This window comes from Corvus kubaryi, unplaced genomic scaffold (assembly GCF_017639235.1).
Source record: "Corvus kubaryi isolate FWS band 111438036 unplaced genomic scaffold, C.kubaryi_AGA036_p1.0 65037, whole genome shotgun sequence".
Taxonomy (NCBI): Eukaryota; Metazoa; Chordata; class Aves; order Passeriformes; family Corvidae; genus Corvus; species Corvus kubaryi.
Window position 1 is genome coordinate 10,563 of NW_024581712.1, and position 25,376 is coordinate 35,938.

General features: G+C 42.5%; 1 protein-coding gene across 1 annotated transcript; it reads right to left on the reverse strand.

Moving 5' to 3' along the window:
• Positions 1-1,753: 1,753 nt before the first annotated feature.
• Positions 1,754-25,197, reverse strand: LOC121672914 (ribosomal RNA processing protein 1 homolog A-like). Its single transcript, XM_042045819.1, has 16 exons — positions 24,685-25,197; positions 20,470-20,552; positions 19,536-19,593; positions 18,773-18,858; positions 17,707-17,768; positions 16,189-16,318; positions 14,721-14,785; positions 14,048-14,211; positions 13,736-13,830; positions 12,345-12,442; positions 11,877-11,896; positions 11,339-11,464; positions 9,905-10,647; positions 6,966-7,112; positions 6,164-6,230; positions 1,754-5,095 (listed from the first exon to the last, which is right to left on the reverse strand). Exons 1-16 carry the CDS (start codon positions 24,815-24,817, stop codon positions 4,905-4,907), a joined length of 2,268 nt encoding a protein of 755 aa, XP_041901753.1. The 5' UTR covers positions 24,818-25,197; the 3' UTR covers positions 1,754-4,904.
• Between the last annotated feature and the right edge of the window lie 179 nt (positions 25,198-25,376).

A 25,376-nucleotide genomic window follows, 5' to 3' on the forward strand; every position in this document is an offset into this window, starting at 1 on the left:
TTGGACATTCTCATTTCCCCACTGCGAAGGCTCCTGATATTTCTCATCTTCCCACTGCTCCAGCTCTTGGACACTCTCATTTCCCCATTGGGGCAGTTCCTGGCCCATGTAGGGTTCCCACTCTCTCTCCTCCCTGGCCAAGTCCCACCCCACAGTCTGTGGCCCTGGCAGCTCTGTCCCCCCCACTGCCCCCTCCCACTGCTCCCCGAGGGCTTCCAGCCACCCAGGGCAGAGGCTGCGGGGGCAGCAGGGGCAGTGCAGGGCACGGCCCTGGCTCTGTGCCTCGGCTGGGGGGGAAGGAGGCGACTGCCTTGGCACAGCCACCTGCCCAGCCCTGGCCCCAAGGGAGCTGCCTCTGGCCCCATCCCAGCTCCGTCTTTCCCCTCTCCCTCCGGGGCTGGCCATCACCTGTGGCCTCATCCACAGGCCTGGCTACTCCATGGCAGGGGGGGAGTTGGGGTTCACCTCCTCTCTGAGCATCTCCATCACGCACTGCCACAGAGGCTCTCAGGGAAGCTGCTTCCTCGTGACAGAGCGGCTCTCCTGGGACTGGGCACCCCACGGCACACCACACACCTGTGTCACAAAGGGCCCTTCAACAGCTGACCCCACTGAAGTGGCATGGAGCAGCCCCGGACTCGGGGACTTGTAGCCCCTGATGTGCCCAGAGCCCTGGGAGGCTTTGGACACGGTCCCATAGGATAGCGTGAGCCCCACCCTGCAGAGCCCTGGCTTTGGAGGCTGGGCTATTTGGGGCACGAGCCACTGGCCAGATGGACACAGCCAGGGAGTTCTGGGCACTGGCTCCATGTCCAGCTGCAGGCTGGGGACAAGGGGTGTCCCTCGGGGCTCTGCCTTGGCCCCGGGGCTCTTGAATGGCTTGCCCAGGGACACAGACTTGGCCACAGACTGCAGCTGTTTCAGTTTCAGAATTTCAGATCTCTGCTACTTTCCCTGGCCCCATCTGGCTCCCGAGATGGACCAGGCACAGGTGAGCCTGGTTGGAAAAGCAGCATCTTTTATTAATGTATCCATACTGAAGCCACCCTGTGTCACCCCCTCAGGATGCTGCACAGGCTCTGGGCCAACCTTCTTCACACAACTTTTCTCTGAAGGAAATCTGTTCCTGCCTTACCTGAGGATTCAGGTAAACTGGTTTAACTTTACTAGTAGGGATAGATCAGTTTTCTTTGTCTGAATAATTACTTTTGCATTCCTGAAAATTCTGCGCCTATCAAGACACCTTGATTAATTTTAATTGATCCTGAGCAGGTGCAGGGCCTCCCACTACCGGAGGTGGGGATGTAGCACCCCGTGCAGGATTTCTCTATGTGCAGAGCTCTTTTGGATGTGCTGCTGGTAACAATCAGGCCAGCAGCTTTCAAAGTGTCCATCTCTCACTTATCCTGGCTCTCTCCAGTGCACTTCTTGCCACATTATCACTTCAGTTACCAATTTTCATCACCAAGCAGTGACAGTGTGTGATCTGCTAGTTTCTCCTGAGCAATCTTTTAGATGCTGCTGTCTCTGACCCAGTTACAAAGGGAAGAAGTTCAAGGTGTATGAACAGCTTCATCCCGTCCCAAGCCTACTCCAAAGGTGTCTGAGCTTTGATCAGTTTGGGCTCTTTATACTGTTAAATAAAAGACAGATAGCAGGTGTACACCAGCAAGAAAAACTTCCTTTGTGCTTTCAAGTGGCCCCCCAGATGTTACCCTCTCCAAATTTCTGAAATTCACAGATTTACCCAATATACAATGTCCACAAAAAATATGGTTTATTGGACTAGATTAAATGATATAATGCTTAGACACTGTTATTTGTATTAACAATGCTCTTGCAGAGGAACATAACATGATACTTTTTTTTCCTGCCTCTAATGAGATCTCAATGCAGGTAATTCATGACAAAGGGCACTGGATGCTTTCCAAGTCACACAGCTTTGACAAACTGTAAGAGATCTTGCATATCCAATAATTGAAATAGAATTTCAACTTTTTGCCTTGCTGAATTAATTTTGTGCTTTTGAGTTCTCTTGAAGCTATGAAGAATTATAAACTATTAGAGCTTGACAAATACAGAGTTGTTCAGATTTGTAACAACAATGCAGAGACAATCATTAAAATACACCATCCTTTAAAAGTGAGGCCATGTTACTTTTGACTCAGAGCATGGCTGGCAGCTGGGGAGCTGGAATAACACTGAAAAAAAACCTATGAAGTGACATCAAACAGGTCAGATGAGTTTTCCTTTCTCTTTTCTTACCAATACATCTCTCCTCACAGCACTATTGTATCTGTGCAATGGATACTGCATGCTACATTTCTTTTTTTGTCTTCAGTGTTTGTTGGAATTGTCACCATCCAAATAATCTGGGTAATGTATTCAAATGTAACCCAACAATGCTGAATAAACTGCATTGACAGTGGTTGGGTTTTGTTTGTAAAGTTGTCCTGAATGAAATTTCAGACAATACCCACCTCATAGGTATATTTACAAAACATTGCACCATTTCCATGGCACAGATGGATTATGGATGCCTTGCAACAAGCAATCACATCAATAAAACTTTAGATAAAAACCTGACTGCCATTTCTGCCCTCTCCATTTAACACTGTGGGCAACAAAATATTTGGACAAGCAATAGGTTCAGTGGATCTACAATCAACAGAAACAGATCCAGACAGCCAATACCTTTCCATAATAAGTTATATGTATTATAACCAAACCAAACCCCAATGTGTCTTGATCCTGAATTTTTCTGTGCATACCAGATCCACCGAGTGACTGTTTGCATCTCTATCCTTGGAGGAATGTGGCATCTGCAACCTGAGGCAGTAACAACCATGCACATACAAATGGTTTTATGCATATTCCACAGGAGACTTTTCACCCACAGGACAAAGTAACAGTACAACATGTTGAACAGGCTGTCACACCCTACTTACCATCATCTTCTCAACAAAATCCATTATGCTAATATACAATGAGCTTTTTAACACATAGTGAACAATACTTGCATAAACAAGTATAATTAATTTATCAATGTATTCTCCAGAGTTCTTTATTGATCACAGAGACCGATACAGCCTACACCAATACCAAAACCAAATTAAATTCAGTCCTTCACTGTAAATGAGAAAAGACAAGAGCAAAATTAATTTCTGGCAGTACCACAAACCGTGGACTGCCACAAACTTAGTGCGAGAGCTGGGACAGATTACAATTGAGTAGCTGAGACCAACCAGCAGGACCCCAGTATTTTGAAGCAATTGTAGATGAGCTACAAAAGAACAGTTTTGATACAGTTGCTTATGAGGAGTAATCTGGCAGAGGACAGTCAACATCGAGGACTAGTAAAAAACAGCATTAAAGTATGCAAAAGGTCACAAAATGTAATTCTGTTGGCTGAAGTAGGTAAATAAACATTTATCAGTTTATTTAACTGATAATCCAGTTATCCTACGACAACGTAATGAAGCAGGTTCACTCTCTCTCTTACAGGATCACAGAAATAACTGGTGTGAAGCTTCATGAAAAGCTTTGCTCTGGCACCAGGCTCTGCTTCCAAGCTGAGTTCTAATGTAGAGAGCTGCTGCAAAGTCTTTGCCTCATTCATGTAAGGAAAATTTGCAAAGAAAGATTTCAAATCTTCCAATTGTATCAAAAAAGGTTTTAATTTAATTTGCTCTCCCCCTTCTCACTGTTCCCCTTCAGAATACATAAATGATCACTTGCAGCAATGCACCTCAATCTTTACCAAATAAGCAAATTAAAAACAAAACATGCAGAGTAGTGATAAAATATCCAAATAAAAACTGAACTCAGAGAAATGCCAAGTGGACATCTGATTCTACATCAAAACCAAAACCAAGCTGCCTGGGCTGTAAAGTTTCATTCACCCTGTACTGAGAGGCACCAAAGCTCTCAGGGAGATGTGTGTCCTACCCAGAGATGCACTATACCCATCTAGCTCACTTCAGTTCAGTCAGAGGTTCATGCACTGAATGAGAGCTGAGTTCTGGCACAATGTGGTGACACCAGCTGCTAAATCAGAAAACCAGGAGTCTTGTCAGACCTTCAGGAAAGGCAGCAGTGGAGGCTGGGGCAAGACCTGGAAATACCAAAGATTTCTCCTGCGCAAGAGCATGAATTTCAGTTCAGTGAAGAGAAGGAGTCAGCTCAAAATGTGACAGGCTCAAGCCAGCTTTGGCACTTGTGTTACTGCAAGTAATGTGGTGACCTGTTCCCAACTCAGCAGGCAACCTGCTGTGAAGGTTTATGTGCACCAGTGACCACTTGAGCAACAGCTAAGGGTTTCTTATCCCAGGGAAAGCTCGCTTGCTAGCTGCAAAGCTGCCCAAGTCCAGCTGTTATTAAACAGAGACATGAGGTAATCATTATTTCCAGAAGAATTAACAGGATGCCAGGGGTGACACATGAAAAATGACAGACAGAATTTTAAAATACACGAACAAGTAGGCTTAAAACCTGCATTGCCTTTTTCCAATTTAAATTCTGTCCAATGAAAGACAGTTTGACAGCATGAAGTGCAAGTTGTCCTACACTGGCTCAAAAAAAAAAAAAATCACTGGAACAATCAAACCCTGAACATTCCTTAATTAAATGGACAAGTCTCTTGGGAATGACATGGGCAGAGACCATACTTTTTGTAGACCAAACCTGAGCAGAGATTGGATTTTGTTTCTTTTCTGTAAATAGACAAAACAAGTATTTCAAGGTAGAGCTGAAGTGGTTTCAAAATAGCAACGACCCAGGTCATAATCAGAATTTTGTATATACAATTTGTATTAACTTAAAAAAATAAAGAAGTTCAAAATACCTCCAGAGAACATTCTAGGTTAGCAAAATGTCCTGTACAAAAGTAGGCCACACTTGTTGGTTTAAAAGAAGTCCACAGCAGTTGGTCTCTTCTTAGCTGACATAGTAAATGGTCTCTTCATTTGGGGCTCTTTTGCTGGGGTCACTGTGGGTGACTTCAGCACCCCATGACGAGGTTTCTGTTCAGGATTGAAAGCCACACGGGAGGGTCCTTCTGGGCTCACTAATATACTTTTGTCAGTCTTTTTAAATTCTGTTGAAAAACAAGCCAACAAGTTAAAAGAAATGCAACCCCTGGAATAACTAGGCCTATCAATCAACTGTGGAATTTCCCAGCCCTGGAAGCCTGAGTTAGATCCTCAAGCCCAGCAAGCATCAGAAGCCTAAGAACTTGGCAGAGAAAACAGATGGTGGTGAAGCACATCTCTCAGCAGAGTCCCTTGGGGAACAGGGTCTGCTGCAACCCACTGAGAATCCTCCCGATGGTTCCACAGACCACCAGAGACTCTGGGCCTTTTCCTCAGACACAAGTGCTCCAGCTATCCTGAAGAACACCACACTGGAGTTTAAAAGATCACAGTGGGTAAGAAGTGTCTCTGCTCTGACTGCTGAACAGCTCCAGAGTTTCCTGGCCATCCCTTCAGCCAGCAGGGAGGCATTTGTTTTTCATTTTGTTCACCTGTGTTATATTAACATGAAGACATTTACCTAAATACACTGTTCTCAATTTGAACTTGACCTATTGCACACCTCAGAGAGTTAAAAAATACCTAAATGAATACATGGAATATAATTCTGTGCTATGGAGCAAGACATTTATTTAACAGGGAAAACACTGTCTGCTTACAGAAGGGAAGTGACATTTATCTACTCATAACCATTAATAAACCACAGGCAGCCAAGATAAAAAGCAAACTTTGCTACTACAAAGTCTGATTTTATCAGCATGTCAGCACCTTTGCCTTGGGAAACAGAAGTGAGCAATGATGACTGTGAAGTGCACGTGTTTCCCTCAGAGGAGCCCTGCAAAGAGGCAGCTCAGGAAGGCAAGTCCATCACCCTGCTGCAGTGTTCCATCCATGAGGCTCCTTCTGCAGGTCACTAATCCAGCACCCTGGAACTGCTCAAGTCTAGCTGCAGGGCTGAATGGCCTGAACTTTACCATCTCCTCTGGAAAGGAACTTGAGGAGAGTTTGTAAACGAAATACAAATATTGAGACAAAAAAGGATCAGAATCATCCTGTTCTAGAGGTGTTCTACAGGTGTGTGAGTATGTACAGCTACCAGAGAGACTGTGGACACACACACACGTCAGACTCACCTGCAGTCATGTTTTTATTCAAGCCAAACGTGACTTTTTTGGAGCTGGGCGACTGCAGCTTGTTCAGCTATAAAGCAAAATAAACACATGAAATAAAATAAGACTTCTGAGGCAATGCTGTGGGTTCTTTCACCTGCACCCCACTGATGTAAAGCAACCTGCTTCCTTCAGTCGGTTTAGAACTGCCCCAATCCTGTGGCACTGACCCTTGCTAAGACAGCACTGTTTTTCTAGCCAAAAGCAAACATATTCCATTTGTGCAGAAATCACATACTCTCCTTAATGTCATTATGTAATTCAGCAACAAACAAGAAGATATTTGTGTGTTAAACAGACTGGCCCCACTGCACTCAGGCCTCAAACTAAGAGGACTTGAAAAGCTTTCGATGTTAAAAAGGTCTAGAGAAGAAGGCAGTCTTTTGAAGCCCTGTACTGTTGCCACCCTCCAAAAATGAGAAGAAATGGAGGCTCAAAGTCCCTTTGCAAGACTGAAAATCAGTTTATGCTTTTGCTTTCTTGTGAAATGAGCAGATTCAGAATGGTGTGCGTTCAACAAGAAGGTTGAAAGCAGAGGGGAAGGAAGAAGAGATTTCAGAGACATCTACAACTCATTTTCTGAAACTCTGAAGCTGTGTTTGACTCTGTCTACAGGGAAATGCCTCAGCATTTCCAGTTTTATCTGCTCATTTTAGGAGACTAACACAGAGTGGAAAAGACAGCACGAGTGAGGTCGCAAGCTGGGGAGCTTGCCTGGGAGGACATTTGTCCCCAGACTCAGCTGCCCTTTGTGAGATCACCTTACCTGCATGGATGTCCTGGTGGAAGAGATGGCGCTTCTGGCTTTCCTGAAGAACACTGCCTTTGGTACAGTTGATTTTTCAAATTTTACAAAATCACTTGCTGGTTTCACTTTCTTTTTCTTTAATGGTGACAGAGCAGCACTGCTTTCCTGAGGAGGGAAAGGGAAAAATGCTTCAGTACAAAGTACTGTAGTTAACTAATACCTGGTGCAGGGATCAGTGCTGACCACACACTCACATCAGCTAATCATCATATTTAACTCTCAGCAGGTAATTTTGCAATTAGCATGAGTGAAAGCAGAAGTTTAAGGCAAGCTCTGCACAGAAATAGGGAAGTCATTGCAAAGCACAAAAGGAAGAATTTGCAATGGATTTGCCAAGCCCATCAGAGTGCAAACAAACACATTTTCTCCATGTGCATGAGGATACTTCACAATTGATCCAGCTCTCCAGCGCACAAGTGATCTTTTTTTTCCCTTCACCATAAGCAAAAACTCTTCCGTGGTACTTCTGGATGAATAAGATAAATAACTAATGAACAAACACAACTTTGGGCTAAGATGGAGAGCTTGAAGAAAAAAATGTGACTATATTATCAGGAATCCAGCTGTTGTGTAGTGCTACTGGTTTGCTGCCTGAAATTCATACTTTTATGGGATTTAAAGCAATTCTTGTCTCCAGCACAAGGCAATTCTTAGGACCTGCACTGGCAGAGGTTTCTAACCTGCTGTCTGTGGACTAGTCAGATACCTGTGGACTGTGGTGAGGGGAAGTTCAGCTATGCTTCTCATCAACCTACAGACATGGAATTCACTGAAAGCTGTGGAAAATGTCCAGAGGATATGGCCTCTTTTGATTTGAAAATCACTTATGCTTTAAATAAAGGGAAAACCCACAAGACTTTTAGCTTTCTGAATTGTGGAGACATCTCTGAAATAATGCTGATCTTGTCAGCTTTTTTCCCCTTCTCCTCCTCTTTCCTCTGAATATTTGAAGCTATTTCTCTGGAGGTGTGTGTTGTCCTTGAAATCAAGAATCAAAACATGCCCCTTATTTCTGGGCACAGGGCCAGGATTATATAATTAAAATCAGGAAATAAAACAACATGTTATTTCTCAAGCAACGAAAACAAAATTAGCAAAGCTTAACTTCCTCCGCATTTACGCATTTTAGCTTTACCCTGCCCTCTTCTTTCTTTCATCAGTATTCTCCCTCTCCTCCTGACTCAGCTTCCATGTATCTTTCCTTGTCTCCATCCCTCTCCTCCCTTTCAGCACACGCACAACTATGTGAACTGGGCAATTAAAAGCAAATGCCATAATTTCTTTGGAATTCTACATGTGAAGAGTGACCCACTAGCCCATGCCCTGACAGTCAACAAGCCGGTGCTGGGGCTGTGCTGCTGCCTTTCCCTCAGTGCCTTACACTGATTTGTGCCAACAACTCATTTCCATGAAGTCTGCAGGAACATCTTATCTTTAATCTATCACAGGTCTTGGAACCTGTTGGTCAGTTACAGCAAAGTCTTAAAGAAAGAGATGGGGGTGTCATAATCATATTTTCTTAGAAACTAAACTTTTATAGACAAAGAAAAACCAGGTGTGAGATACGGAATATTGAGACAACAGGAGACAAAGCCAATGGTTCCTACTTGGAAAGCCCTGCAGTGAGAGAAATGCAGTCTGAATAGTCCCTCTCAGGAGTTTATCATCAAAAACCAGAAAATGTCAGTTATTTTATTGTTATTTAAGCAAAGTTCCAATATGAATTTTTTCTCCTGTGAAGGACTGAATAGTTATATCTTCATATACAATGCTGCACTACTTAACTAATTCTAGAGTTTTAAACTTAAGTCAAACAGAGGTGAGCTCATAGGCTCATAACATGCACTTTTAACTCTTTTATGTGCTCATAATCTCATTTGTGCTTTATGAATTTTTTTTCCACCAAAGTGAGATTGTCAGCAAGACTTCCAAGAATGTAAGTAAACCCCTGAATGTGTTAGGGTGAATATGCACATGGGAAATGAGCAGTTAAAAATCATTTCAGTGGCTGGAGAGGGAAGAACCTCTGCACTCTCTCTCTTAGCCACACTATCAAAATTACACAGTGCAAAGTGCTTTTTGACACTCACATCACTGAGAAAAATCAACCCTGTTCTACTTATTGCCAAAAAGAAAATGGGGGTGGGAGATGGTGGGGAATAAATAGGTTGTTCCCAAACTGCAAGACATACATTTTTGAAGAAGATGACTACAAGCAGACCTTCCTAGCAAAAAACCCACAGTACTGTCTTTATAAAAAACTGGATCATTCATAAATGTGATTACATAGCCACTGATGACATTAAAGGTCACAGGGTCATATTCTCTATTCCAATGTCTATTCTCTTTCCCCAAATACTTTCCCCTGACAGTCCTATCAGTTTGTTTAAGATGGAGCAGTGAGTGAGCAAAAGAAGCCACTCCTGGAATGCTGCGGGCAATTTTACAAGGAGCTTATCCTAATCTGTGTGCTGCTGCTGCAGAGGGGATGCTCCATCTTCCCATTTCTCATTGTCTTGTCAAAATATGATGCCCTTTGTAAGCATGCTGTAAAGCTCAACCAGAGACCCAATGCAAAAGAATAATTAACGCAGGGACTAAAGAAAAAAAAAGAAAGACAAAGAAAGACAACCCCATCTTGCCCATAACATCCCATTTTTCAGCTAGATGGGTTCTTCCAGCTGAGAGGCTGGCACAGGATTTAGTGTCACTGTACAGCAGGGTGTGACACTGTAGCAGTGTGTGGATTTCTGGGGAATCAAGTTCTTTTTGGTGGCAATGCATGATGACATCAGCATGCAGCCCATGCAGCCCCATGCTCAGAAAGCTAAAGCCAAATTTGAAAATGAGCCTGGCAGTTCCTGAAGCAGGCAGAGAAAAGAATGAGATGTACATACCACCTTCCTGCTTTTCTTGCATGCAGTCTCCAGAACTCCATTGGCTTCGACTGAGTTTAGCACCTCTTTCACTTTTCTCTTCTTTTTCAGGGCTGCTGCATTCTGACTGGAGACTTTCATCCCTTCCAAACCACCTAACTTTGTCTTTGTCTTCACTGCGACCTTTCTGGAGGGCAGAGATTCAGACCCTGCCCTTCTTGGCAGGGTCCCCACCACACCTTCCCTGTTGGGTTTCAGGTCAGTTTGCTGCACAGGGGGTTCCCCATTCACCAGGACAGCCCCTGCTTTCTGCTTCTTTTTCATAGCCTTAGGAGGTGATGGCATGACAGATGGGTTGACATCCTCTGCTGCACTGGCACTGGCTGGTCCATTCTGACATGCTGGTTTTGCAGGAACGTTCTGCACTTTTGGATTCACGTTCTTCAAATGACTCTTTTTACTCTGCTCTGCGTCAGTCAGACTGTTCTGCGCAGAGATACTGTGATTTTCTCTGGTGTCAGTTGCTACATTTGTGGTCTCACTGGTCTCATTTACTAGCAATTTCTTTTTCTTCCTCTCCTTGTTATTTTCTGGCACCTTTTCCTGGCTAGAAGCATCAGATCCAGATGTTTCAGCTTTTCCCTCCTCACAATTTCCATCAGCTGTTCCAGAATCAGCACTTGGGCTGTCCCTCTTCTTCCGTTTTTTCCTCTTCCTCTGGGAAACTGATGACACCTTCACACTTGAAAGCTCTTCTTTATCCTCTAAATCCATCACAAAAAGAATGCCATAACACAGATGTGAAACACAAAGGTACTTAAAACAACTGAACTCTATTTTTTTTTTTTGTTCTTTTCTTTTAAAATAGGTGTACCATTTTCCTGTTATCAGCCTGCACAACAGTTTCACTGTTACAGCTGCTCAGGACACTGCAGTCTGCTGATGTCTGGCCTAATTAATACTTTGCTAATTTTGCCTTGTCACAGCTAAGATCTAAACCATTCCCTGTGGCAACCTTATTTTTCATAGCAACATCCCTAGAAAGAGTTATTACCCACCTGTTAAGCCCATCAAAGGGCAACTCAGGGGTTCAGTATTCCAGCATCCTGCATCCCCAAATTCTTATATTTCAACACTCATCCTGTTTTAAGACTGACATGTTTCTGCTTTCCTACAGTAAATTCACCTGCTCAAAGGAGCGATGCAAACACCTGCTTCCAGTTCTGCTTTTGACTGAAATTTTTGAGGTGATGCTTGCCTCAGAATTGGTAAGAGAACTCCCCCCACTTTCAAAGAGAACTTAATTTCACATTTAACCCTCATCACAACAGGCTACAAATCAGCACATCCTGAACAACAGTGTTGCCATCCTCAGAACAGCTGGTATCTGACACTTTGCCAAACTGTACAAGTCACTGCAAATTGTCTCTTTTCCAAAGGTTGATCTTGCCTTACCTTTTACTTTTTCCAGCTCATTTTGCTGCCAAGGCTTGACGGCTTTTTTCTTTCGCTTTCGCCTGCCGAATTCATCATCGTCTTCATCTGTAGAAACATCTTCAGGAATATCTTGGGGGAAGATTCCTGTTGAGAAAGGATAAGGTATCAGAAAACTGCGAGTCCTACTTCTATGAACAGTTATATGAACTGTTCATATACAGTGTAACTCCCACAGAAAGAAAAAACAACTCCTTTTTCCCCACCCAACCTTAAAGAAAAACATATGACTGATTCCTATTTGTTTAAGCAAAAAGAATCATCTTTTATTTCAGGACAAAGTACAGGGTTGCTCAAATTGTGAAAGGAATTTGGCCATCTCACCAAAACCATGTAATGTGTCTTAATGAGCTTTAAAAAACCCACAAAACTCCCAATACAATATTCTTGAAATAGACATTAAAAAAGAGAAAAAAAATTCCAGTACATATCGTATGGGAGCATTATATATCATTTAATGGAAAATAACTGCTGTCTCTGTCTGGTGCTCAGTCCTTACCTTCTGCTAAGTCCTGGAACCTGGAGGGGAGAGGAAGGGAGAAAAGAAAAACCAAAACATTACTATTCATTTAGTACTGATAATAACACTAGCAGAACAGCACTACTGCACTTACTATGGTTTTGTCAAAATAGGAACACCATATTTTGCATAGGAAGTTACAGAGAGCTCACTCCAGAAGAGATCTGCCTCAGAAACCCCCAAACTCAAACCAAATCACTGAAAGGATTGAGAAAACAGCAGTTCAACATTTTTCCTGCATCTGTTCCTTGTGTCACACAAAACCTGATGTCACATCCTGCAGAACAAACCCACCCTGTGCAGATAAACCTCTGCAGATAAACCCCAACTGGCTGCAGTTGTCTGGTACCAGTGAGGAACAGCATGACACCATCACCAGGACAAGAGAGGCTGGACAGAAAGCAAATGGAAGTTGTTCAGGAAAAGGTGAACTTCAGGAGAACTCACTTTTTGACCAGCTTGTACAGACGCTTTCTGTTCAGGGAAGGTGTATTTTTCCTGCTTGCAAATTCGAAGATTTTGTCAGCAACAGCCTTGTAATCAAACTGTTGGGGGGAAGTACAATGCAGCTTTTCTTAGTTTATCCATGCAAGATAACTCAGTGCAACTCGTGTTACCAGTACATCAAGTTTTAAGCTCAATAGGTAAATTGTAAAGATACACATCTTGAAACAGACACTTCCTTTAAACCCCAAATGTTTTCCTCTGTTGAAATTTACGCCCCCTTCACACACTGATTTGTACAGATGGCTGCTTCATTAACAGAACAGCTGAACTTGGTATCACTTTCTCAAACGTTCCCAACCTTAATTCTTACTCAAGAGAGAAGCCAACCCACTTCAAAACTTCCATAAATATTTAGCTAAATATCAGATTTAAAGTGTGTCATGTCCTAATTCTTGCTTAAAAGCCACAGATGCATGAAGTGTATCCACCTGCATGTGTGTTTGATGGGAGGATCTGTCAAAATCACTACACTGCACTGGCCCTGGGTCTAGAAAACCCAAATTGTAACATATTATCCTCTCTCCTATGTATCCTGATGCCTTTTCCTGGTCTTAAAATCAAGAGTCAAACACGGTTAGAAGGGGAAAAGGGATTTTACCTTGGTATTTATTTTTAAGAATCCTTAGGTGCACACGTCCAGGTCATATGGATTGAAATGCACCCCGCCGAATATACGCCAAAAGATCTGGTATATCGTTACAGGTTTTACTAATTAGCAGATCTATCAAAGATTCCCCAATGAGAGGCTCGAGTGAGCCCCCCTCCCCAAGGAACCTTCCCCTGGATGGTTCTCTCTTGGTTTACAGAATGTGTTCTGGAGAGGACCTTGGGCTCTGGGGCACACTGATCCCTGGCTACCAAGCTTCTAAAATGTTGAGTCTCTCAGCTTGACAAACAAGTCCAAGAATGGAGGCAAAAAGCACTAGGAGTACAGAAGTTGTAAAAAGGCATAACAGGGGTATAAAAGAAAAGGCAAAAATCTTCATGGCATCAATCCCATCATCCATTTTCAATGAAACTTAGGCTGATTGCTTCCCCACCCACCCAAACGGACTTGGCTTTTAGCACACACATTTTTAAATTATTGAAACAGGAAGGAAGGAGCAGAAAACAGAAGATACAGGAGAGAGGAAAGAGGAATTTAGAATTTAGAAATGGATTTATTTTACTACCACTCACAGAATACACATTACATAAATACCACCTTACATTAAATCAAAAGGAGATTGAAATTTTGTAACCTGTCTATCCTTTAACACCCTTTACTTCGGCACCTCTTGAAAGGAAGGGGGAAAAAGAAGTAACAGTAACAGAGTAAGTAAGCCACAAACCTGAAGAACAGTCCCGATCCCATCATCAGCATTTTCATTGACATCCTCTGTTTTTTCAGAGCTCTGTGCTGATTTTCTTGACAGACATCTGTCTGCTATTGTAGAAAAAAGACTGAATATTAATGGTTTGTTTGAGATAGTGACTCCAAAAGAACAAACTTTATTAAGCACATCTGAAGGGAAGATGGGAAAACACAATTATCCTCAAAACACCCTGAGCATGTGTTTGATTGGTTCAGAGCAGTATTTTCAGGAAACAAATTTTTCCATCTTGGCAACTCTTACCAGGGCAATTTAGAGCTTTCTCCTCACCTTTGGTTTTAAGCACCTCTTCATTTTCCTCTCTGCCTTCTTCAGAAGCATCCTCTTCATCACTGTGGGTACCCAGCTCTTTCATCAGGTCTTCGATGGCAAAGGGGGACTGATCCACGATCATCTCAAAGATGCCGGTGGCCACAGCATAGAGCACGCAGCGACTGTGTCACAGGAGAGCAGGGTGAGCCCAAAGGCAGACCATAAACACCCCTGCTTCTCACATTAAAAAAGGGGGAATTGGAGGGAAAATGGGTAAGAAAGAACGTGGAAGAACACCACGCTCTTCAGATGATGGAAGTGAACCTGTTACTCCCTAAACAGAAGTCCTTTAATCCAAGCAATGTCCTGCTAATGTGCCCCTCTTAAATTTCACTGTTTGTATGTTGACCTATATTACACTGCAAAGAAGCCAACCAGCTCAGCTGCTCTATGCATTAAAAAATTAAAATAACTGGACAAATTAATCAACAGAGGTTGATATAGTTCTTATAAATCCATGCAGACTATCTATAGCTTTGATAAACACAAGTTAGCTTCAAATGACTGTGAACATTGCTGGTAAAATACCCTTCTTTTTCTACATTCTGAAATTATGACTCTTTGATCCATTTATTACCATATTCAGAGTTTCTTAATTCTTAAAATGTATTTATCCTGTCATTGAACTTACTCTTTTGATTTGGCAGCAATTTTGCAGAAAGGTTCGATAAACTTGAGATTCTGGTCTGCTGTGAGCTGTTTGATTAGAAAGAAAAATCCTGTGAGTACAGAAAATACTGTATGTGTACACTGAAATTCCATGAATATTGGTGTTTGTACAGGAATCTTCTTTAACAGTCTTTCAGCATATTATCTAATTCCAACTGGCAGAGGTATCCAGGGCCTTTTTGTTACCACTGCTACCATCAACTTCCAGATTTCCCTGGAAGTATTATAAAAACACTGACTGCCTTGCAGACTTTTTTCTGCTGCTTGCAGAAATACAACAAGGCTTCTTACTTTAGATATGGAAACAGGAGGCAGAGAAAACTTAAAACAATTTTGTTTACTTTCCCAAAGAAGGTCTGTAGCAGACAAGAGTAAGATTTGGGTTTCTCTTAACTGGGCTGCTTGCACCAAAACACTGTCAGCTACAATAGAGCTAAAGATCAAGATCCTTCCCTTCAAAATTCAATTTATGAGCATCATCAGTGATTGCAAATAGTCTGGGGGACTCACTCCCCTCTCCAGGCTTCCAGTGAGTGGCTTAGCTACAGTTGTATGACTGTGGAGCTGCAGAAATGATTTGGGCACCAAGCTCTGGCACTTCTCTGGTGCAGACATCTCTGTCTTGCTCCACAATCCATAACCACAAAACTGCAGGCAGGATTGGTTTGAATACTGACTGGAAGGAACACGAATGGAAAACTGCTAACAGCTTTGTCCATTGCAAGGAGAAGTATCAGAAGCCAGAGACAAAAGGAAGTAACTGAGGAGGAGCCTGGGACAAGCGTGGGGCAGCAAGAAGGGTGCAGGGACAGGAGGAATGCACTTTGGCTTTGCTGCTGCAAAACTCTGCACCACTGGAACAGCAGCCAAAATTAAGAGTCACAAATTAACTGTCACAGCAAAACACAGCAGGGCAAGACAGATGTCACCAGCAAAACAAACATCTGGATATGCAGGGTAAACTGCACAATGCACAGACAACAATAAACAAATATTAGACAATGGTGAAAGCTCACTTTCCTTCTCTATTTATGTGTTACATAACGAGCCAAGAGCAGGCTTTATGTCAGCCTTTGCAAAAGCAAAGACTGAAAAACAAGTTCACACAAGGGAAATTACACTGAGTCCCTTCTGAAGCAAACAAATGAGAAATGGTCTAACTTTTCTATCACTATTTTTCCAACCTCAATTTGGAGCAGCATAGCAGTACTCAGGAACTTCAGAGAAACTACAATATTCTCACTGTCAAAGACATGAATAAAAGTAAAAGTGTAACTTGTAGTAAGTCACTTTCTTCAGGCTTACTCAGTGTTGTTATGCGATATTTAGAACAATTAAAAATTGCATAATCTAAAAACTACATTTCTTCTAAGATGCTCCATGCCACAGTTAACATCAATCAGGAAGAAAATGACAAAGTATTTTCTAACCTCCTTTGCACCAACTTTAGCCAATTCATCCAGATAGATATCAATGAAATGGAACTTTATCCCAGTGGGAGAATTGCTGTCTGGGTCCATAACTTCTTTCATTAATAGCTGCAGCAATGGTTCAACTAGACTGAAAAAAATAATAAAGGGGAAAAAAAAGAACAAGATATTCATATTCAATTGCTCATGTCTTATCTGCCTTGGAAACAAACTCGTCTTGAAAACAAACTCCACTTCTTTACTGTTATGGACAGCTATCCAATTTGAATTTTTTTCCTTTTTTTTTTATCCTGAGGCCTATCATTGCTATCTTTCAGGAGAGTGAAGTTTTGTATATTCCAAGCTTTCTCCCCTGGCGTTCTTTGGGACCTCCTGCAATTTTGCCCAGAACAAACATTTCCAGTCCCAAAGAGAATTCAAAACATTGAAAACCCATAAACCTTCTTTCAGTTTTACTTTAATACACCTTCCTTCAAAAGCATTTTAAAAGGCAAGAGGAAAGAAAGTCATGCTAGGCAGCTTCTCGGCTCCACCTGGGGAGGGAAAGGCAGTTCTTGAGCTTCCTCACTCTGCAAATAAAGGAATCACAATGCTCTCTTCTCACACTGCCTCCTTCCAGTGCAAGATGGAGGCCAAAGCCATTAGAAACCTTGTCAGAGATCAGTTTGGGTGACCATGTGTGTGGGAGGAAGGGCTTCAGCTTTATCAAACCTCCTCCCACACCTTCTGCTCCTGTCAAGGAACATTTTCATCTCTTCAACCTGAGGGCATTTACCCAGTGCAAAATTAAGGTGGAACAGGAGGGATGGGATGTTCTTTAGCTCTGCATTCCTTTCTGTTTCCACAAAAACATGCCTGTGTGCATCCCACATTTCAGAGGGTAAGAGAGAGAAACCATAACCTTAACACTGGGTTATCGAGCACTTTCAATTAAAAGATTTAAATCTCTTCATAGATTTAAAGACAACAAGCTTAGAAGTGGCACAGAGCTCTAGACAGAGCAAATGACTGCAATTATTTGCCTTTTAATAGAATATGGAAGAAATACAACCAAAACCACTGATGTTTACAACAAATAGGAAGCTAGTTTACAATTAAGGCGTTCCGTCTTAGCAGAAGAGAACTCGCCATGATTAATCATAGTAAAATAAATATTAAAAAAAAAAAGTCAGAGCCAATCAGAAAACCAACATAAACAAAGAAAAAAATTCCTTTTCCATATTTTTGGGGATGCAGGTCCCCTGTCTGCACTCCCTGCAGGTGATATTTCATTGATAGCTCTTCTGGCTAAATCAGAAAATGAAATACATTAAATACTGTATTCAATTTAATGAAGTGTAACACCTGACTGTGTCACTAAACAAAGTAAGTGATATAAAGGACAAATAAGCCTTAATGTTAAGACTTCATGACAGTAGCATCTATGGAAAAAAAGGACCTATTAAATGAAAATATATTTGAATACAGGTATATTGGGTGACTTGTTTATGATGCAACAACATTCAGAAATCCGCTTACCCCTCATCCCATTCATTTCTTTTCAGCACTTCAAAGGATTGCCTCAAAATCAGACGCATCAGCTGCAAAGCACAAAATCTGTTACACATTTTGTTTATGAAAACGGGTAGAGGAGTCACTGTGACTGTAACAGGAACAGATTTCTTGGTAAACCTCTTAAGCACAAGGTGGAAGGTGCCTCATGAACATTTCGACAGATTGTCTATCATGTAATGCAACAGAAGGGTGCTGTGAAGCAAAAAAAGGCAACAAACTATTTTCATATGCTAAGCACAGAAAAATCCATGAACATTTCTTCTATACAGCTTTCTCTTGATTCACACCCCTGATTTCTTCAATAAGTTCTGCCTTAATCTAAGAAAAGCCACATCTTAAACTGGCTCAACAATATGGGACAGATGATAACAATAATAATTTAATTTACTCAAAACTTGCACTAAGAGACAGTGATATGTAACTACATTTGACTAGCTCAAAACACCTCACTTACTGAAATAACTTGTATCTGCTAATATTGGGAAAGAAAAACCAAGAGTGAATGTGCCTGTAATGACCTTCTTTCAAAGAAGAAGATAATGGGATTTTGTTCTTTACAAAGGTACGCTTTTTAAGATTTTAGTACTTGTTTTAATATTCTGTTTCCTATAGAAAGAATTCTGACAACTGAATGTACTGCAGTGGATACTTTACTGGTGAAAAGCTGGGGTTCTGGTGCAGAGTCTTTTATAGAAGAGTCTTTAAACAGCCTGATCTATATAACTGATGTTGATACAGTGTCCTTTGAGACAGTATTTATATTCCAATATATAAATCAATGAAAAAAATAACTGAGTTAGGAGGGAAAGCACTTAATATATATATAAAGATATAAACTGCACTGGCTTTTAGATTCACGCAGTGGTGAGTGAAAGCCTTTGAAACAAACATCTCTTGCAATGAGTCAAGAAGATGATCCCTTCTCTTCTCTTAAAATATACACCAAGGCATGTGCAGACAAAGCTGCCTTCCAGCACACCAGCACCACATGTTTTCTAGGAGAAAACCCCACCCAGAGATGTGTAAGTACCATGTAGTACTTGTCCAGACGCAGATTGTCAATCCCGTTCCATTCCCGGTTCATCGTTTGCCAAAATGTCTGGATGAACAGGTGTCCTGCAAGGGAGCAAGGAAAAACACCTGTATGTCTGGCACAATGGGTTATTTTGCTAACCTGAAAGAATCTCAAGAAAGGGATGCAGTTCCCTAGGATTCTCCTAGTGACAGGGACAGAGCTACAGGAAGACAGGCTTGAGACTGGTACAAGAGTCAATTAAACTTGAGAACAATACAAGAAAAGGCACACAGCTACTTTTAAAAACAGTTACAGGGACAGATTTGCATCTATTTTGTGTTATATATGCACAAGTTAAAGGAAAATATCCATTCTGCCCTCATTTCTACCCATGCAAGTTTTGGCATTGACTGAGTACTCCATTTCATGAGCATTTTGAATACCAGGGGCTTAACAGCTCATGAAACAAGGTTGGTTTTGAGCAGGAAATACGCAGAGCAGTCTACACAGAATGGAAAAGTAAGGGGACAAGTTTGCTTTGCTACCTGTCCTGCAAAATCTCACCTGTATCACACTAAAGACACAACTCTTCCTCTGCAGCAGCCAGAAAAAAACTGCACCTCCTTTAATGCAATCACACACACCAGTTGGACAAAAAGGAAAGAAAAATACCCCAAAGCAGCACCCCATCTGTCTGTCTGTATTCTGGCACTGTGATAGTGGAATCACCAAAGAGGGAAGTACCTTACAAAGCACTAGGTAATTAAATAGTACTTACGAGTCTCTGTATTCTGAAACACGTGGATAAGCTGTGAGATATTGGCTGCAAGTTCCTCCTAAAAGTAAATAAATGTAGTTAGTGTAGCATGTTTTGGAGTTTGGTCTCCTCACTAAACACACAACCAGCAAACAGCAAGAAGTATGAATTTCATGAAACATCTCTCAGAATGAGAAATATTCTCTCAACAGCTGCTTTAGGACTGCAGTTATCCTTCCACTAGGACTAGGTCAGCTGGAAGAGAAGTTTCAAGGGTATCAAAACCTGTTCATTTCACCAGATCTCGGCACAAATCATCTTTTTGACAGCAGACAATATTAAATTAAGAGGAGAAGAATCCCATTAACAAATGATGTAAAACTTATGGGGCGCTGCTCTCATATACATCTCTGTGGAGCTGTCTGGGCCATGTGTGAGATAAACCTTGTTCATGCAGACAAGTGATTTGAAAATTGAGGTTACTGAGAGCTGGTACTCCAAAACCAGTATCTTTTGAAGGTAGGGAGACAAACTAGTAGAAGTTGACCAAAATACATAGTAGAGACAAAGCTGGTAGTAGATGAAGTGCTACTGAACTAACATAGGAAAAGGAAATGGAAACTTTCACACTGAAATCTGCACAAATGTTATAGCAGTTAAGGGCAACCTGCTGTTACTGCTTTACTTACACCAAATCAACATATCATGAGGCATCTATTTCAGCTCTCCTTTTGAAAGGTAAACAGCTACACCTGCCCCTCAGAAGGTGAGTCCAAACATGATCTGCTCACGTTCAGATCACCGAGTTACAGTCACCTCTTCTCCTGCATGTGCCACAGATAGGCTGCAGGGGAAGGAAAAAAAAAAAGATAATTTTCCCTGTTCTAAATTAGTATGTCCTTAGAGTGTATTTTGGAGGGACCCCCTCAAGCAAACACAAACCCAGTTACTATACCTGAAGCAGAGGTTTATCCTGCATCCACATACAATAGAAAAGGCCTTTCCATATTTTCAGCAGTTCTTCCTGGCTGAAGCCACCTACAGACCAGAAAAAGTCTGAATGAAAGGAAAAAAACACACATTTCCACCAAAATATTTTCATGCAGTTCCCTCTGCTCCCTGCTTTCTTCTTTGTTCTTGTTATTTTCCCATGGTTCCTACTGTAAGTACATTAACTGGAAGGCAGCTAGGCATAGAACAGTGATTCCATGACTGTAAGATTCTACCTTGTACTGAAACAACAAAGATTTCAAAGCAATCACAGGTAAGATGAATACCAAGATAATTCTGATAAATCTCTCTGGCATATTTTCAACACAAAGTCTGAAAGAAATTTTTAATGAGGGCATCAGAACTAGTTTTACAAGAGACATGATGGGTTTTGTTTTGTTGTTTTTAACTTGTCTCACTTTACCAATAGTTTTACTCCTTACTAGGAGTTTGTTTGGATAGAATAAACTTCTAGCAATCAACACATTTATTACTATATTAAATTTCTATATTAAATACTTCCAACAGTTAGTCTTGAGGTGTAGTAACACCTGAATTTTAACAGCAAAACAGTATTTTCATATTCCAGAAGTAAAGTACTACATGGAAGTCATAATAGCTGCTCAAGAACTGGATTTTTCATTACATCAACTACATTTCTGTGAAGTAAAATTGTAACAGTACATTGTTACAAGGCAGCTACAATGACCTACTACAGCTATTTTCAAACTATGGCCTACTAAATACTCCCAAGCAATTTCGTGAAAAATCACTTTGAAAAGGTCATCATCTTCAGTAAGCTGAAATTTGCTCCACAAAGACCACTGTCTCAGGAGTGTGTCAGTCAAAAAGCCTGAGACCCAGCGTTAGACCTGAACTGTGCACCTTTTCCTTGGACCAAGTCATTTGAAAGCAATTATCACTCAGACAAAAACACCTGCAAACATGCTAGTGGAATCATCTGCAGTCCTGCTTGGTTAAAAAGAAAGGAAGTGAGGAAATATGCAAAATGCTATGTAGGAAGCCATATGTCCAGTAATATCAAGCCTTAATTATAAATTTAACTTCGATTTGACAGTAATGTTAAGATAAAATATGAAACAATTTAATTCACTGTTTAATTATTCATTGAAATATTAAAATTAATAACATTTCTTAAGGGAATTATATGTGACATACTGACTGGTAAGAAGCAGGTTTAACCTCACAGGTAGCATTAACCCTACGGAGGCATCAGACAGAAGTATCACCTGCTACCTATAAATGCGGCTCAGGAGTTCACAGAATTGAATCACAGAATTATTCAGGTTGGAAAAGACCTCTCAGATAATCACTGCCAAGGCCACCACTAAGCCATGTTCCCAAGTGCCACATCTACACATCGTTTAAATCCTCCAGGGACAGTGACCCCACCACTGCCCTGGACAGACTGTTCCAACGCTTGAGAACCTTCAGGGAAGAAAACACAGACTTCCATGGGGTTGCTTTTCATACATACAGGGCTTTTTAAAGTGCCTGAGGCAGTCCTGTGTCCATTTGACATAGGACTCTGACCAAAAGGTTTTACAGCAAGTTTCTTATCCTTGTGGCTCAAAAGGATAGTTTCAAGATTGTGTTTTCTATTTTTAAATTTTACGTGCCGACCCCAGCCACAGCTGGTAAATAATAATCATTCAAGTAAGGCTATTTTAAAACCTGAATGCATTATATTAGCAACCACAGAACTGAAGGCCTTCTATACCTCAAACCTATCCTGAGAAAGATTTTGGCTTTAGGGCTTGAATTGTAACTGTCCCTGTGCACTGTAACTCTGTTCCTATGTATTGTTGGAGCTGGGATTAACATGTTACAACCACTCACAGCTACTTTAATGCAATCCTTGTCAGCATTTCTGTCTGGGAGCTGGGCAGCTTTGACACTGCTATCATTGAATTTGTTACAATTTTTCCTATTCTAGATAATTGCAATGGACCAGATCCACACAGGCACATTTCAGTGGAAATTACATAAATCCTTCACAGATCTGGGCCCGAGTAAGTGCAGCTCTGTCAGACAGCAAAACCCCCCAGCAATGCTTCCTCTGTTACCTGAAGTTATTTCTGTTTACTATCCTCTCATCAGTTCATTAGGTAGTTCTATGCCTCCCACAGAGTTTAACTTCTTGCTGAAAATTAAGAGCTCTGGCTCTGTGAAGAAGCTCCCCCAGCCTTAGCACAGACCACACTGAGCAGTCAGCGTGAACATCGGGTGAACTCCAGCACTTCTTCCAAAAGCCAGCACATTCTCAGCTCCTCAGGTTAGGGCATCTTACCTGGGTTGTGTGGTGTGTGAGCCTCATCCCTCTCAGAACACTGGATGGATATAAGGCTGCTAATTAATAAATAACTTAATAAATCCCCTTCTCTCCTGAACATGCTTTTTTTCCAAGCCCAAAGAAATTACCCTTTGTTTCAAGTTTGAATAGTATCTACCAGCAAGTAAATCTAAGAGCTCTGGAAATTAGTCACCCTTATTTCCTACTCATTTGCATTCCATGGTGTGCTGATTTTAACATGCAAAAGGTTCACAGCTCAACTGAGCAATTTCCCTGTGATGGTTTCATGATGTCAGTACCTGAACCCGCAGCCTTTTCCCTCAGTTAGGAGTACTCCTGGCCTTCCTGTGGCTACTTCCACGAACTCCAAGGAATCTGCACTTTGCAGTGAGATGCACGGAGCACTGCTGAACACAGACTCCCCCTTAGAAAGTCTCTAGAGCTAAAAATAGCTGAAGGCTCAAAGAGTACTTGAGAGGTACATGATGTACACTGACCTAGTCCCCAGGCAATCCCTAGATTTATGTTAACTGTCAGGAATGGGATAATGACTGTTTGGCTCTCTGGCCTGACCCTGTAGGGCTATCCTAGGTGTCCTTCCCTCTGTCAGATGCGGCTAATGGGACAAATACTACCTGAAAAGGCAATAAACAATATCTATTTTACAGTCTTTTCAAGGAATTGACTCAGGTCCAACCATTACTCCAGCTCCAGTTTAGCCCTTGGGGTCAGGTCTAGGCTGGTTCCCCAAAGCCACAGATATAAAATATAGGTGCAGTATACAGTAATACATAATTTAAATGTATGATAATAAAATCATGTACGAACCAGCTTATAAAATATATTTTATAAAAATTATATATAAATTATAGATTATATATTATATTATATTATATATATTATATATAACATAACCTATAGGAAAAACCCACATCCATGTGGAAACTGTGCACAAGACACTTTCAGGTGCAGGAAGCTTCAGACTGGCATTGCCAGACTCAAACTGTCCCCAGAAACACCGGTGAACTCTTGTTCTAAAGTGCCAATATATAGCTCCACGTTGAATTTATAGAAAAATTTGGCAGAAAAACTTTTGATACTATGAATGTGGAGATAGTCCAGATGGGTAACAGAATCAGCTTCAATTACACAAGTGCTGAAACACTCCTGAACCTTCCCCGATTTCCTCCAATGCTCCTGAATATCAGTCACGGAAAAAAACATCGCCTCACAGAAATAGCAGAAAATGAAACTTCATGCTGCATATACAGGGCAGTTTCCAGCCTGGATCAGTGCATTTACACCCTGTTCCTTGGGAACGAGAGCACATGAGCCACGCTGCTCCCATCCCAGATTTGTTAATGCTGCCAGCAAGACCCTCCCCCGGTCCAAGCTGATCCTTCCCGAGCCCCTCCAGTGTCCGGAGACGCTTCCCGGGCGAGGATCCACGAGTCCCTCTGCTCCCGGGTGCTGGGGCTGCGCTTGCGGCAGCAGCGGGGCAGAACGTGCGTACACACGGTGAAATACATGCGTAAAAGTTAAACAAAAGTTAAAAAGGGAAAAGGAAAATACACGAAATAAAAATAAATAAATCAAAAATTAAAACAACAACAACAAAAAACCTCCAAAAAAACAACAACAACAAAAAACGAACAAAAAAAAAAAAACAAAACCCAAACCAAGCCGGAAAGAAGCCCCGAGGAGGCGCGCTGGGCTCTGGGCGCACACGTGGTGCTTCCCTCCCCATGCCGTCCGTCCGCCGGCGCCGCCGCTCCCTCCGCGCCCCTCGCCACGGCACCGGGCCCCTGTCCCCGTCCCTGTCCTTGTCCCGGTCCCTCCCGACCCCCGGGCCGCCCCGGTCCGTACCGGCGGAGCGCTGGGTCCGCACGCCGATGTAGCCCCGCAGCTTTTTGAGGGCGCGGTCTCGGATGCGCTTCTCGTTGGCGGCCAAGCGCTGCGCGAACTGCACCTCGGGCGGCTGCACGGCCGCGGGAGCCATGGCCCGGCCTGGCCCTGCTCCGCTCCTGCCCCGCTCCCGGCCCGGCCCGCACCGCGCCGGGCTCCGCCTGATGCCGTCACCGACGCGGGGCTCCGCCGTCACCGCAGGGAAGGCGGGGCACCGGGATGGGCACAGGGAGGGCCGCGGGGAACGCGATGCGGAGGTCGGGGCTCATCGGCACCAGCGGGGCGGGTGCACCCACGGGAGGCACCGGCCGAGGTCTCCCGGGGCTTTGCACCCCAGAGATCACAAAGTCATTAAGGCTGGAAAAGACCTCCGAGATCATCGAGCCCAGTCTGTGACCGATAATCACCGTGCCAGCCAGCCCACGGCACTGAGTGCCACGTCCTTCCCGAATCGAGGGGCCCAGAGCTGGACACAGCACCTCAGGTGTGGCCTCACCTATGCCCAGCACAGAGGCATAATCATTGTCCTGGTCCTGCTGGCCACACTGTTGCTGACACAAGCCAGGTGCCATTGGCCACCTGGGCACACCCGGCTCATGTTCAGCCCTGCTGACCAGCACCCCAGGTCCTTTTTCTCCGGGCAGCTTTCCAGC

Bases quoted from the DNA above. Each gene is read 5' to 3' on its own strand.
- LOC121672914 (XM_042045819.1), bottom strand. From the start codon at position 24,817: ATGGCTCCCGCGGCCGTGCAGCCGCCCGAGGTGCAGTTCGCGCAGCGC. The intron at 20,553-24,684 runs GTACGGACCGGG...TCTGGTCTGTAG, and splicing joins GCGGACCCAGCGCTCCGCCG to GTGGCTTCAGCCAGGAAGAA. The intron at 19,594-20,469 runs GTATAGTAACTG...ATTTACTTTTAG, and splicing joins AGGATAAACCTCTGCTTCAG to GAGGAACTTGCAGCCAATAT.